Here is a 15455-nt window from a genome sequence, read left to right as displayed (position 1 = left end):
CCTTTAACCACAGCCAGTGTGGTGTTTCTTGGCTCTCCCTATCCTCTTTAAACTAATTCTTTCTCCGTTTGCATCTCTCATTCCCTCCCTTAACTATTCTCTCTCCATACTCCTATCAAGTCCTCTCTCAGGTTCTTCTCTCTGTCCCTTTTCACCCTTCATGCCTCATTCCTCCACCTCCTCTATTTCCTGATCTCTCCTGCTCCAATACCTTGTTGCCTCTCTTTCTTTTTGTCTGTAATTCACAGGCATACAAAAGACCTAACCTAAGCAAACCTTGCCATCAAAACCAGGTGCCCTGCCCACCAATAGAGGGCATATCAATATGACTGAGCACTTCAAGGTGAAAGACACTAGTGCCCAGCTAGGCTTGCATCCCTCTACACTGCAGGGACCCCATCCTGAAATCAGAGGCTCCAATCTCGACCACAGCATTTAACCCTACTACAAGTTCCAGGCTGAAAATGATAAATGGTCTGTGATGGGTCTCACCTTTGGTCTGTCTGACATTTCCAGTCTCGAAGAGCTTGTGGCAGGAAGCCATTGTCACTGTAGGCATGGTCATTCTCTAGGCTTAAATGGTTAAAACGATCAGCCATCATGTCTTCTGTTACCAAGTGTTTGTTACAAGGCTCCCTGAATGGAAGAGGAAAGAGAATTCAGATTAACTAACCCTTCCAGCCTCAAAGAGAGGGATCTCTGGAAGATGTGTCAGTAAACTAGGTCTGCAGACAGAAAGACAAGAGGATGCTTAGATGATTTGTCAGCCATTAAGTCATCACACAGATAGGGGGAGCTGATAATTCACTAGAGGATCCCAGGCCTCCAGTTAATAACAGATGATTAATGGGAGACCTGTCTGATCCTAGGTCTACAGTCACACAGGCAGAGAGATATTTGGGTGAGCTTTCAAATTCTAGGTCTGCAAATAAATGTGAAGGTCCAGTAAAAATACTGAAACATTCGAGGAAAAACCTTCTCTTCCCCCTCCACCACATTTTTGCCATTTTTTTTAAGCCCAAAAAAATCTAAAAAGTTTGGAAAAAGTTTGAAAAAACAAACCCTCCCATGAAGTATTTTCTTTCAGAATGATGAATGAAATGTTTAAGACAAGACTTGCAAATATTGTTACAGCTGAACTTTAGATTAATATGAAGATGTTTATGTAAATCAATCCACAGTATTAGATTACAATTCCTGTACACAGTAAACAAAGACAATTCCTGATGTCTACAGAAAAGGACGATAGAGTGCTTTTTTTGTTGTGGATTTCTGCACTGCTTGATTTCCTCTGCTCTGCTCTAGAACAGTCTGAATCTACTCTCCTTCTCCTGACTAGGCCTTTCAGGACTGAGAGAGAACATGGACTGCAGCCAGCTACAGGGAAACATGTGGCTTCTTGTCCCACTTGCTTATGTGAAGGATAAATTAAATGTCTTCTGGGTCAACTGCAGAACTCTCAGAAGATTCTAGTTTCTTCAGCAATATCTGCATCCAAATCAGAAAGTGCAGTTTTGTTAGACATTTCATACTTGATGGCCCAGATTAAAAAAAAGTAAACTTTTTTTTAAAGCAAAAATAAGTATATTTCTACTAACAAGTAAGGAAAAACAAAAAGTGAAAGACTTCATTCAGAGGCAGCAAGAATTTAGTTGCCAACCAATTTATGCTGCTGCAAATCACTTGGATCAGAGATTCAAAAGCAGAAATATTAGTAGTGATAGCATTGCTACTGCATTTGATTGGATTACAAAACAAGCGACACAGTTAGGAGTTCATGTTGGAAAGGTGCTTTCAAATGTTGCAGAATACAATCTATCTTCAAGGCTAGGAGAGCAGGCTTGGCCTTTGCCGAAACACATTCCCTCCTGCACCATGGTGGCAAGGCCTTAGTACAACAAAGCCTCTGAATCTTCTTGCTTCTCACCACCTTCAGATTCTGCAGTATGTGACAAACTGGTTTGTCTGCGCAAATGCACGCACCAAACCAAGAAACAGACTAATGTGAAAGAGTGGACAACCTGGTTTCTCTTTATGCAGACTTTGAAAGTCCATGAATATAAAAAATATGGTTCAAAATTAGAAGCTATTAAGATTTAATTATTTATTCTTTACTCTTTTCAGAAACTGAGTCTGGTTAGACAAAGAAACTCGTAATGCTATTATTTTCAAGGATATATTTGATTATTTAAAATAAGATATTGGTTTCATATGGCAAATTTTGTACACAGTTACTAGGGCACTGTGAATAATACAGAATAATGATTGCTAGTCCTTATTATACCGTGAAGACAGTTTCTATTTTTATTCCATCCTTTCAATCACCACTGTTATCATTGGTAAACAAATTTTACAGGTTTTGTACTAATTCAAAAACCTTAAAAAATATTTAACCAGCTGCAGCAAGAAATGTGTGTATAGTATACTGTGGGATGCAATGTCTCTCTCACTTTCAATTTTCACGTAGATAAGCAGCTGAATTAGCCATGCTGTCTGGGTACGTCTTCCGTGCCACTAGGTGGCGGAGCTCTCTAAGTCTAGCAAAGTCTTTCAACTAGATGCTCCCTCTTATATCTTCTCTGATATACCTCAGGCTCCTCAGTCAGTTTTTTTCCGCGTGGCAGTTGGCACACTGAGCTCTGCTCTCCTGTGAGACAACTTTGTGAAGTAAAGAAAAGAAAGAAAATCTACTTTAAACTTAAAGGTTTGGCCAGAAAATCATCAACACTCAGAGAATGCCACGTCCTGGCTTTAAATTTTGCTCCTGCGACAAAATTATGTCTGCCACGGATGGCCACATTCTGTGTTATATTTGTCTGGGACCATCCCATGACAGATTAAATTGTGCAGACTGCGGACGCATGTCCCCACGCGCCAGGACTGCAAAAATGCAGGAATTACAGCTAACAGCTCGGGTTCTTATGCCCCTTCTGAGGCCTCAGTGCGATCCTCCCCAGGCCCAAAGAGAAAGAGAACCACCCCCTCATCGAGGAGGGCTTCTTCTGTCGACCCTCCCTCATCTGGACACCTGCAGTTGCTCTCCCAGCTGGGATTGGAGCAGGTGATACGTCAGCAGCATCGCGGCCTCATGCTTCACAGACGCATCCACTCCCGGAGGACAGACGCGCCGAAACTGCTTCGAAGCATCGGCTCAGCGGAGCAAAACCAAGCAGTTGATGCACCGACGCAAAGAGGATTCTGCGCTGAGTATATACCATGCCGGCGCATTGACGCAGGAGCACCACTGTGACGCACCCTCCACTCACCGACACACCACCGAAGCAGACGATGCGTGTTGATGCACAACCAATGCAGCCATCTCACAGTCACCCTAGAAAGCACCATTTGGGCCATAAGAGGCCTAGGGAAGCATCGCCATCATCAATAGCAGATCTGGACAGGAATATTTCTCCATTTCATTCATCTTTCACTTCTCCTTCATCACTGGACAAAATGTATTCTACGACCCTTCCGTTGGAGGTACCTCTGGCTCCCGACCAACCTTTGGCTATTCCACAACTCCTGCCACTGAGACCGCCTCCACAGAAATGGCAGCCGCTACAAAAATGGCTTCGTCCCGTTCCACTGCAATCTGTGCCGACGCCTACAACTTCAGGCTTAGCTACACAGGCCATGACTCAAATCACCACCATACTGACTCAGTTCGAACAATCTCAAATTCCACCTTCGTCACCTGCAGGCCCACCCAGAAACCGGCGGCAGAACCAATTCCAGAATCAGCACCAAAGGTCCCTTTCACTCAACCACCATCTCCGACACACGATTTATCAGATACGGATACCTCATCTACGGGCTACCCCTCTGACCCAGCAGAGGTTCCCCCAGAACCGTCTTCGCCTCCAGAAGACCTGACATATTCGCAGTTTATTGAAAAGGTCAGACAATTATTGAACGTAGAAACGCATCGACTTCCTGATCCTCGCCAAGAAATGCTTGGCATACTGAAGATTTTTGATGCACCTACAGAACCTGTGGCCCTCCCGCAGCATCCGGTCTTAACAACTCTGATGGAAAAATCCTGGGACACGCCACTAACCAGTCCTCCTACATCAAGGAAAATTGACTTAAAATACAGGATGAAAAATTCCTCCTGACATACGTCGGTTCAACTACCTCATAATTCTGTGGTAGTTGAATCCTCAATGCAAAAAGCCAGAAAATCCAGAATTCATGCGAATACACCACCACACCGGGACCAAAAGTCGCTGGATGATTTTGCAAAGAAAACCTTTCAGTCTGCGATGTTGAATGCACGCATCCAGAACCATCAATTCTACATAGCCCAATACCTGTTTGAGAATCTCCAGGCATTGAAGTTGTCCATTCAACAAGCTTCACCGGATGTCGCCCTTCCTCAATATCATAATATCGAAGAAGGTCTTTTGTTAAGATCCATTTGAGGGATTTGACATTTTCTCAAAATCTTCAGCAAACGCAGTTGCAGCGAAGCGCTTAGCATGGTTGCGATCCAGCACTATACGGGACGATGACCATGAAAAATTGGCAAATCTACCCTGTCATCCCGAAAATTTGTTTGGGGACAAATTTACCGAAACGGTAGCTAAGCTCAAGGAACAAAAGACAGCCGTCCTTTCCTTGACCGCTCATCACATTCCATCGACCTTAAGGCGTCCTTACACATCCTCGACAGCCTACAGAGGGGCCCCATTTAAATCTTTTAAGCCCTTTTCTTACTTTAAGCCTCAAACTTACCAGCAGCCTCGGCAACCACCCTATCAAGCTCAGGCGCCACATCAACATGCGAGGGATGCCTGTCCACCATGCCAGCCAGCAGGTGGATCCTCCACCCGCAAAGCCTCAGTCCAGTATTTGAACCTACCTTCACCACCGTCAAACCCTCTCCAGTGGGAGGCAAATTAACCAAGTAGCTACTAGCCTGGAATCAAATAACCATGGACCAATGGGTCCTATCAATCATATGCCAGGATTACACCCTTCACTTTTCATCCCTCCCGACCCTTCCTCATTGGGTTCCACAGAAGCAATTAACATCTCACAAAGAACCTCTATTGAAAGAACTTCAAATGCTTCTGCACAACAATTGCATTCAGAAATTACCTTCTGAAGGATTCCATCAAGGATTCTACTCCCAATATTTCCTAATTCCCAAGAAATCGGGAGGTCTACGTCCAATCTTAGATCTGCAGTCCCTCAACAAACACCTCTACAGGAAGAAATTCAAAATGACTTTGCTAAAATCCATCCTTCCCTATCTTTAATCAGGGGATTGGATGTGCTCGCTAGATCTGAAGGATGCATATGCACATATCCCAATGCACCCCAGTTCCTGGCGGTACCCTATGCTTCCAAGTGGACAGCCAGCACTTTCAATACAGAGTCCTTCCATTTGGCCTTTCTTCTGCCCCCAGAGTTTTTACCAAATGTCTCGCAGTGGCGGTGGCGCACCTTCGTCGTCAGGGGGTGCAGATATTTCCTTATCTGGACGATTGGCTTCTAGTAGCACCCAATCGAGACCTACTGAGATCCAATCTTTTCCTCATGATTTCTTGCCTAGACAACCTAGGTCTACTCATCAATTACAAAAAGTCAAACCTAGAGCCTACTCAGACTTTGCAATTCATAGGTGCCTTCATAGACACGATTCAGGACAAAGCTTTCCTCCTTCATCCGAGAGCTCTAGCCCTCTCCTCTCTGGCTATGGATCTGCTACACAGCACATCAGCAACAGCTCACCAGATACTAACTGTTCTGGGACACATGGCAGCCGCCATATAGGTGGTCCCTCACACATGCGTCGGCTACAATGGGGCCTAAAGTCACAATGGATCCAATTCCTTCATCCACTGTCTACTCCAGTTACTTTGACAGACAGTATTAATAAAAAGACCTCCAGTGGTGGCTTTCTCCATCAACACTACAGATGTCCTCGCCCCTACAACCCCTTCAACATCAGATAATACTCACTACAGATGCATCCCCCAAGGGTTGGGGAGCGCATCTAGATCACTTAACAACTCAAGGTCTATGGACTGCGTATGAAAGGACACAACACACAAACCTCCTAGAGCTCAAAGCAGTGAGAAATGCCCTTCAAGCCTTCGAAGAATCTTTACGAGGGAAGATAGTAATGATTCACACGGACAACCAGGTGACAGTGTTCTACATAAACAAGGAAGGAGGGTCTGGTTCTTTGCAAAGAAACTGTCCTGATCCTGGAATGGGCTCACCAGAGATACATTTCTCTTCAAGCAACTTATCTGCCCAGCATCCAAAACTCCAGAGCAGACAAGCTCAGCAGAATTTTTCATCCCCACGAATGGGAACTAGACCAGGTAGTAGTTCAACAAATCTTCTCCATATGGGGTCTCCCTACTATAGACCTCTTTGCAACAGAGAACAACAGGAAACTGGAAACCTTTTGTTCAGTCTCCCCGACCCCTCATCGACTTGCTCCAGACGCCTTTCTAGTGAGTTGGTCTCTTGACCTCCTTTATGCATTCCCTCTGATTCCGCTCATATCCCGTACGATCCAGAGATGCATAGAAGACCGAGCGGATTTAATTCTAATAGCACCAGCGTGGACCAGACAACCCTGGTATAGCTACCTATTGCACCTATCAATTTGCAACCCCATACCCTTGGCCAGCAGCCCCCAACTACTCACCCAGGACAAGGGATCTCTTCTTCACCCGCTTCACTCATCCCTGCACCTCACGGCATGGAGATTGAACAGATCGCATACCAACACCTAGACATTTCACCTGATCTTCAAGATATCTTACTGTCTTCTAGGAAACAGTCAACAAGAATTAATTACAATAGAAAATGGGCACGCTACGCTTTCTGGTGTTTGACCATGGATTTTGACCCATTATCTTGTTCACCTGAACAACTCCTATCCTACCTCCATCTGCTCTACACGAGAGGCCTTGCGACATCAACACTTTGAGTCCATTTAAGTGCTATAGCAGCTTACCACAAACCTCTCAAAAAGCCCCATTTCATGTCATGAGCTAGTATCCAGATTCATGAAGGGTGCCCTAACCCTGCGTTCACCTTTACAGAAACCACCGGTACCGTGGGACATTAATATAGTCATTGAACAACTAATGCTTCCACCCTTTGAACCATTAGACACTTGTCATCTATGATACTTGTCATGGAAAGTACTTTTTCTAGTAGCTTTAACTTCTGCACGATGAGTTAGTGAGTTGCAGGCCTTAGTCCACTACCCCCCTTATCTTCAATTTTACCATGACAAGGTGACTTTGCAAACTCACCCCAAATTCTTACCAAAGGTGATTTCCAGTTTTCACATCAACCAAACCATAACCTTACCTATTTTTCAGCCAAAACCTCATGCGAACGAGAATGAGAAGAAACTCCACACTTTGGACTGCAAGCGTGTGCTTGCCTACTACAAGCAGCACACCTGTTCATCTACCAGACCGTCTCAACGTTTTCTGTCCTTCAATCTGAACACACAAGGACGTCCAGTAACGAAAAGAACTCTATCCATCTGGATATCCAATTGCATTAGATTTTGTTACCAGCAACGCTCGCAAACTCTACCTATAACTCCAAAAGCACACCAAGTATGTGCTCTAGCAGCTTCAATGGCTCATCTACATGATGTTCCAATCGTAGACATATGTAAAGCGGCAACATGGTCGTCACTGCACACTTTCACATCCCATTACTGCTTGGATAAACAAGCAAAGGATGACACTATAATGGGCCGGACTATCCTAGAGAAGAGCACACGTTTCTCACACACACAGCCTTCATAGGACCTGTCCGCCATGAACGTTGGTATTGAGCTACACTTCTAAATTAACTCTCACATGCTCAATATGTCAGCTGGGGACTCCCAGACAGCAAGGCTAATTCAGCTGCTTATCTATGTGAAAAGAGCAAGTTTGCTTACCGTAAACAGTGTTTTCCGTAGATAGCAGATGAATTAGTCATGCTGACCCACCCGTCTCCCCGGACAGTTCCAGCATACACTGCACTTGCTTTAATACTGACTGAGGAGCCTGAGGTATATCAGAGAAGATATAAGAGGGAGCACCTAGCTGAAAGACTTTGCTAGACTTAGAGAGCTCCGCCACCTAGTGGCATGGAAGACGTACCCAGACAGCATGACTAATTCATCTGCTATCTATGGAAAACACCGTTTATGGTAAACAAACTTGCTCATCTCTGAAAAACTGCTGTTTGTTTCCAGTCTTAGAGGAAAGTTTTGGTTTTTTTTCAGCACACTTTTTCCAAAAGTGAGAATTTTTTTCTGTTTATGGAGAATGTTGATTGTTTGGAGAAGACTTTCTAAGTCCAAATAATAAAAACTTCTCATTGTTTACTACAAAATGCTGATAGTTTCTGTTTTTCACTTTTATTTTTTCCCTGCTTTATGATCCAGTGTCACAGATTACGGCCTTCTAGACAAAGGTCTCCAGATCTCCTTTGGGATTCAGTATTCTTGCCCAAAGGGTAGCTTGCCTTATCTTCTTGTCACCTCCATTATTGCAGTTGATATCTGATTGCCACACTATTTCCATATGGGTCTCTGTACACAGTTACTCAGGGTAGAAATGTTCCTTTCCCCTGTTTATCAATCAATGATTTATGTAGGTTTGCAGCTGTCTGTCACCAACAGTTTAAAAAGCCTCTGCAGGCTTAAGGCTGCTTGCTGCTGAAGGTTTGGGAAGAATCAACCTTTAGCAAGTCACAGAGGGTGTCTATATTCAGTTGGCAGGCTGCTGGCAAAATTAGCTAGATAAACTTAACTGGCTAACTTTGGCGGGATATTCAGCGGTGCAAATACTTTTAAAGATAGCCAGGTAATGTATTCTGCTAACTCTGGTTGTGCCTTAGAACAGTCGAAAAGTTATCTAGCTTACTTATCTCTGCCCAGAAATGAGTCTGGAATGCCTCTGCACGGGGAAGCAAGCTGGAGTCAGGGAGCACCCCTGCAGAAGCAGGACAGGTCCGTAGAGCCAGACTGGAGCTGGTCTTCTGCCTAGCCAGCTCTCTCCCCCGCAGGTTGAGCCTTGGGTTTTGAGGGCCAGTAGGACTTGCCTTCTTGAGAACAGCATGGTGCCAGAGCAGAATGGGAGCCGTGTACAGGCTGGAAGCTGAGGGCAGACACGGGCTGGAAGCTGGATACAAAGCATAGGATGGGGGCTGGATACAGAGCCCAGGCTGGGTTTGGAGGACAAAGGCAAGGCCCGAGAAACAGACAAGGGACTGGACTGTGCAATGCAAGACAGGACTGGATAAGGTCTGAACTAGACAGAACAGGCAACAATAAACAGGAAAGTCCAACAGGACACATAGCTGGCTAGGAGAACCTAGCAGGCCCAGAGGCCGTAAGATATGCCTAAGAGGGAACTGAGCATGGCAGATAGGCCTGGGTGGGCCACAAGGCAAAGCAGAAGGCCCTGTATGGGCCACAAAGCAGAATAACATGGTAAGGCTGGCCAGGTCAGACAGCTGAGGTGACTCAATAAAGAGGCACTGAGGGACTGGACAGGCTGGGTTAAGTAGGGCTGGGGCATAGGCATAAGGTTATCAGTAAAATGGTGACTTGCACAGCTGGGAAAGGTGCTCGCTGAGGATCCTCGGTGGAGGGAAGGCTGCACAGCAGGTGAAACCGTAACAACCTCCAAGTTATCTAGCTAACTTGGAGGCAGTCAGGCACAGGGAACTTTCAAATCCTGCCATTTGTCTAGCTAAACTTAGGAACAAAATGGGAGAAAAACCTTTAAAATAGTGGTTCTCAACCTTTTTTTCTGTCAGGATACACCTGACCGATAATATCCACATGCATGACATTGTGAACACAAGACCGTCATGGGCCTAAATGTAAGCACATATTCTGCATGCACAGGAACCTCTGACCTCCAACAATGAGTACAGAGCGGAACTAGGCTACTGCCCCATACAAAAAAAGGTATTCTGATTCTGGTGTCATTTCAGTAACAGCAACACAAACACCCTCTATTACCAGGCACATTGTCAAATACAAACATCTGAAGAAAAAACAGACCTGACTCAGAGGACAAAATAGCTCTACTTATGAAAAGGCAGCAATCATGTCCTAAGGAGAAGACTGATACAAATTCCTACAAGCTAGTAAAATACCTCACCTCGGTCACACACACACAAGCGAACTTCATCAAACACAGAATAAAAAACCACAAATTACAAACGTGGAGACAAAATAGGAATGGAAACCCCACAAAGCCAGTCTGCATACAATGCAAAACTGGAGAACTAGAAACAGAAATACATTTCCTTCTAAACTAAGCAAAGTACAAAGATAGAAGAAATGCTCAATCCTGTCACTGCTCCTCCATGCCCCCACCATCCCTCACTTCTTCCAATTATTTCCTTTCAATCATCACCTCACACTCACATCCGTGGTCAGCATTCCTGACCCTCCCTCCCTGCATCCTCTTCCCTGTGCTCCCTCTCTCCCCTGCTCTACTCTCCCTGCCCCTTCCTTCCCAGCTACCCCTGCCCCCTCTCTTTTCTACTCCTTCCTGATCAGAAGCCCCTAAATTCCCTCCCTCTTCCACCTCTCCTGCTCAGCATCCCCAACCTCCTTTCCCCCACCTCACATAGGGTGGAGGCAGCAGCAGCATTACATCCAGGCCCAGCGGGGTAAGATAAAATTGGTGTCCTGTCGGGCCCAGAAGAGCAGGAGTTAATAATATCTCATTCTGATTTGGGTGAAGGAGGAAACAGCCTCCCATTGGGTCAGAAAGAGAAGGAAGTAGACTCCTGTCAAGCCCAATAAAGGAGAAGTCAACTGACTGCCAGCCAGGCTGAGGAGGAGAGAGCAGCCTCCTGCTGGCCTTGCAACACACCTGCATGTTCCAACATACCTGAGGAGAACCACTGCCTTAGACTGTAAGCCCTCTGGGGACCGGGAAATATCTACTGTACTTGAATATAACACCCTGAGCTACCAAAGCAAAGGTGCGAGCTAAATCCATATACATAATAAAATGTAATTAAAATATCCAAACTGAATATTTATGAGATGCTTGTTTGCCACCACAATATGCAAATTTGTTTCATGCGTCTTCATGGTGGATATCCTACAAACTCGACTGACTTGTGGCACTCAAGGACTGGAGTTGCCTACCCTTGACTTGGCTGCTCTAGGAGTCCTCTTTCATCTGTACTCTTGTGTAGCCACACCTTTGGCTAAGTAGAGAACATACACTCCATCACACCTGATAAAAACTAAGATATGTTTTAGGTTGCAGCTTGCATCTCCAAATAATTATTGGTAAAATGAAGGTTTTTGCACTTCTTCATTTCATCAATATACCAAACATGAGAATTTTACGTACTAAATTACTTACACTACACTTAATATTTTAGAATGTATATTCCGCCTTTTCTGAGACTTCAAGTGGATTACGTTTAGGTGCCGCAGTTATTTCCTTAGGCTCACAGGGCTTACAATCTAAAGGATCCGATTTTCTACGTGTAAGTCCACTCTGAAAATGAGTGGGGCTGTGTGGAATGCGGCCCGGCCTACACGCACACATTTACACCTGCCTGTGTGTGACTAGGTCTCCCAGCTCCAACTCTGCCCCCCCCCCCCCAAGACCACCTCTGTCTAGTGTGGGTAAAAGTACGCGTGAAATTGCTTTTGTACATTCTTTTATACGAACAACCCCCCCAGGCAATTTTCAAATGCCCATTTACACGCCATATTTTATGCTCATAAATCCTTTTGAAAATTCAGCCCATAAAGTAATAAATTTAGATCTATTAAGAAAATAAATATGTTCAATATTGTTAAGCAATTATGATCATTAAACAAAACCAATTTCTATTTGAGGAAAGTCGGTATCAGGGCAAAAGTGCCTAATTTGTAATCCATTGTCTCTCGCCCGCAATGGGCCCCAGACAGTTATCAGTCTCATCGGCACTGCAGTTATAATCATTTACCGTCCCCTCATAAATTAACCCTACATCTCACTTCTTGATTCTACAAAAAACATTTATCTTTATTACACTAATTCATTATTTTCTTAAATGTATTCCTATAAGCGCCTGTAAGCGTGCACGTTGGGTAAACAGAGATGTTGTTTACACCGTCCCACAGTACCCAAGGGAATCAGGAATCTAGACCTATAACTGTGCTACCGTTTTCCCCGTCTATATATCGAGTACAGAATATTATTAAAAAACATTGGCACATTTTAGGGCTACATGAAGTATTCAAGGATACCCTGTGTTTTGCATTAAAATGGGGAAAAAATATCAGAGACATTATTGTTCAATCAAATTTTGGGGATGAAGTGAGCAATGTTCATGTCCCGCATATGAGTAAAGTTGGGCATTAGCCTTGTAATAAATGCTGTTTGTGAGCAATCCTTTTTTGGAGAAGTTTTTTTTTTTGTTTTTGGGGGGGTTTTTTTTTAGAGGTGGTAATTTCCATTTGCGATTACTGATGGATTGCTCATCTACGGGGGTAATATACGGTATTTGGTGTCCTTGTCCATTTTTGTACATACGTAAAACAAAACGTTGTTTACGCATGCGTCTGATTGAACATCGGAGTGCGATTGTGAGAAGTCGGTTAGAAGCACCTTTGGTCCAACATTGTCTCACAAAAAGACATAGTTTTTCAGATTTAACATTTGCAGCAATAGAACAGCCTAAATATTTTGGACGTGGAGGGGACTTTGATAATTATTTATTACAATGTGAACAAAAATGGATTTATTATTTTGATACAGTAGAGCCAAGAGGATTAAAAAAAGAAATAGATTGGTCCGATTTTGATTGTCAGTCTTGGTCTTTAAAGGACGCCTTCCTGACGTAGCTAGTTTTTGATTGACACCGAGGAGACATTACACTTCCGGTTATGTCATGGACATGGGTATTTAACTTAGAGGAAATGAAAGGTTGGGTGCTTTGAGTGTTGTGGCGCCATTAATCCATAAGGGTCATCTAGTGAAGGTATCAGCTGTTTTGGTGAGTCTTTTTTTAAAGAGTACGATATGAAAATGAGCAATAGTATTATTGTATTGACGCTATTGGGGGGTAGTTATTTGTATTGTCAGTAATTATGTGTTTGATTTTTTATGTTTTTAGGATGGGAGAGAAAATATGATGGTGTCTACTCAGGAATGACTTTAGTTTTCTCCTGATGAAAGCTTGATGGCCGAAACATGGTCCATGTTGGGTAATTTTTTAATGCCTTGCTTGGGGCTAAGTATATTTTTTTGTTTTTAATGCAATTTAAATTAAAAAGGAATAAATTTGAGAAAATAGTGAGTGTAATAAAGATAAATGTGTTTTGTAGAATGAAGAAGTGAAATGTAGAGTTAATTTATGAGGGGACGGTAAATGATTAACTGCAGTGCCTGTTATGAATCCGGGCCGCGGTCAGCCACTAACAGCCCTCCCCTCACCTTGCGGTAGGTCCGCCCGCCCGCGGCCCATTCCGCTTCACAGTCGGCTGCATTGGGGCCTTCTCTCGGCGTCCTCTCCACGAGGACATCGGCTGCTCGTCCTGCCTGGCTCCGCCCCTTAGACGCACGCGCATGCGTCTCTCTGCAGGATTTAAAGGGGCCGTGGCGGGAAACCTTGGCCTGGCCCCTAAAGACTCGTCATCAGCTGGGGACTATATAAGGAAGTCGCAGCTCACCTCTGTTTTGCCTTGCAACGAGGTTCACTCCCTGAAGTTATCTAATTGCTGTCTCCGTGCTTATTTGTTCCTGATTCCTGTTCCAGCTTGTTCCTGACCTCTGCTCCATTCCAGTTCTGTCCTTGCCTGCTCCTGTTCCTGCTTCCTCTTGGCTCGACCTCCTGGCTCCTGACTTCGGTTCATTCCTTGATATCCTGCTTCAACTGCCCGTCTTGATTCCTGGCTTGTCCTTGGTCTCTGCTGTCTGCCTCGACTCTTGGTCCGTTTCCATGTTCTGCCTCTCTGCTGCCTGCCTCGACTCGGACTTCTCGGACACCTCTTTCCAGGAGACCCCACCTAAGTCCAAGCAGCTCGGGTCCCCAAGGGCTTCTCCTGGGGGGATCTCAGGCTTCCAGTAGTGAAGATCTGTTGGTCTCCTGGCTCTGATCCACCTCCCGGCTATGACTCCCCTGTGGGCCTTCCCTCAGTGCTGCTTCATCATCTTCTAGGCGGCCCAAGGGTCCACGATCATAACAGTGCCGGTGAGGCTGATACTGTCTGGGGCCATTTGCGGGCGAGAGACAGTGGATTACAAATTAGGCACTTTTGCCCTGATACCGTCTTTCCTCAAATAGTAATTGTTTTTGTTTAATGATCATAATTGCTTAACAATATTGGAAAGTTTTTTCCCTCTCCAGTTTTGGATTATATTTGGGGAGGAGTTGCTTCTGTGTTGGTGGTGTTGAAGAAAATAAATATTGCATATATATTATGCCCAAAATGTTCATTATTTAACAGAACCCTTCCATTATTCCAAACTTTCCAGAAATTGCACATCTCTATATGTGCACCAGTGCAGACAGGAGGATCCCTTAGAGAATCATCAGATCCTAAATCTACAGTCATACAGAAAGATTCTCGAGCGATCTTGTTAGATCTCAGGTTTGCAGTCATATGGACATGGGGGTCTTCATTTGAAATAGCAGATTCCAGGCCTGCACTTGGAGAGAAAAGGGATCAGATCTGTCAGATTCAAAGTCTATAGTCACAGAGACAGGATCATTATGAGAGCTGTCAGATCCCAGTGGCACAGTACTTGGCATTCACACAATACTCACTCCTCCCCCTTCTCTAGTCTTCTCTTAAATGTCATCGTTGGAGTTGGTTCTAGGCTGCTGGAAGAACTGCAAAATACAGGAATCCATTAGTCTCTGCTCAAATCATAAAACTGTGCATATTTTTAGCTGCTCAATTCAAATATACACACATACAAATTTATTTACACTTTCTCTTGCATCTTCCCCTCGAACAAGAATTCCCAATCTTTTTTGGAAGCATGGACCGCTTTTCAACCTCCAAGAATTTCATGGATCCCCACATGCTTTGTTTTAATTTTTACATGAAGTTTAAAGCCATCTGGCAAACTGATTAATGTAATAACAAATACACACTTCAGAATCATTTGTAATATATAAATCTTAACATTAAAGATGGTTTCTGATATAAACTGTTCTCCCTCCTACTCTCCTATGGTCCCTTTCTTCCTTTCACCTATGACTTTTTCCTCAGTGCTCTCTCTCTTGCCATTTCTACTTTGCGGCTCCTTCTCTGGTTCTCACTCTTGCCCTCCCTCTGTGACACTTTCCTGACTGCTTGCCTTTCTGGCCTGCGTACCTCCATCCATGGCCCCATTCCAAATGCCTTCCTTTCTATCCTTTCCCTCATGTGGCCCCCTTCCCTGTTCCCCCCACCTCAAGGTCCTTTCCTGAGTGTTTTCCCTCCTGCCCTCCTTCCT

General features: G+C 44.4%; 1 protein-coding gene across 3 annotated transcripts in view; it reads right to left on the bottom strand.

Moving 5' to 3' along the window:
- LOC115094088 overlaps nt 1–15455 on the bottom strand; it is a 42334-nt gene that overhangs the window by 15510 nt on the left and 11369 nt on the right. For all 3 annotated transcript variants that reach the window (XM_029606786.1, XM_029606784.1, XM_029606785.1), the window contains 2 exons: nt 14779–14844; nt 493–636 (listed from right to left, as the gene is read on the bottom strand). In XM_029606786.1, coding sequence (XP_029462646.1) covers nt 493–636; nt 14779–14844 — 210 coding nt within the window. The remainder of the gene's footprint in view (nt 1–492; nt 637–14778; nt 14845–15455) is intronic.

The sequence above is a fragment of the Rhinatrema bivittatum genome, chromosome 6 (genome assembly GCF_901001135.1).
Source record: "Rhinatrema bivittatum chromosome 6, aRhiBiv1.1, whole genome shotgun sequence".
Classification (NCBI taxonomy): domain Eukaryota; kingdom Metazoa; phylum Chordata; class Amphibia; order Gymnophiona; family Rhinatrematidae; genus Rhinatrema; species Rhinatrema bivittatum.
Note: the sequence above shows the minus strand (reverse complement) of the source record. Positions and strands in the feature narration are given on the sequence as shown.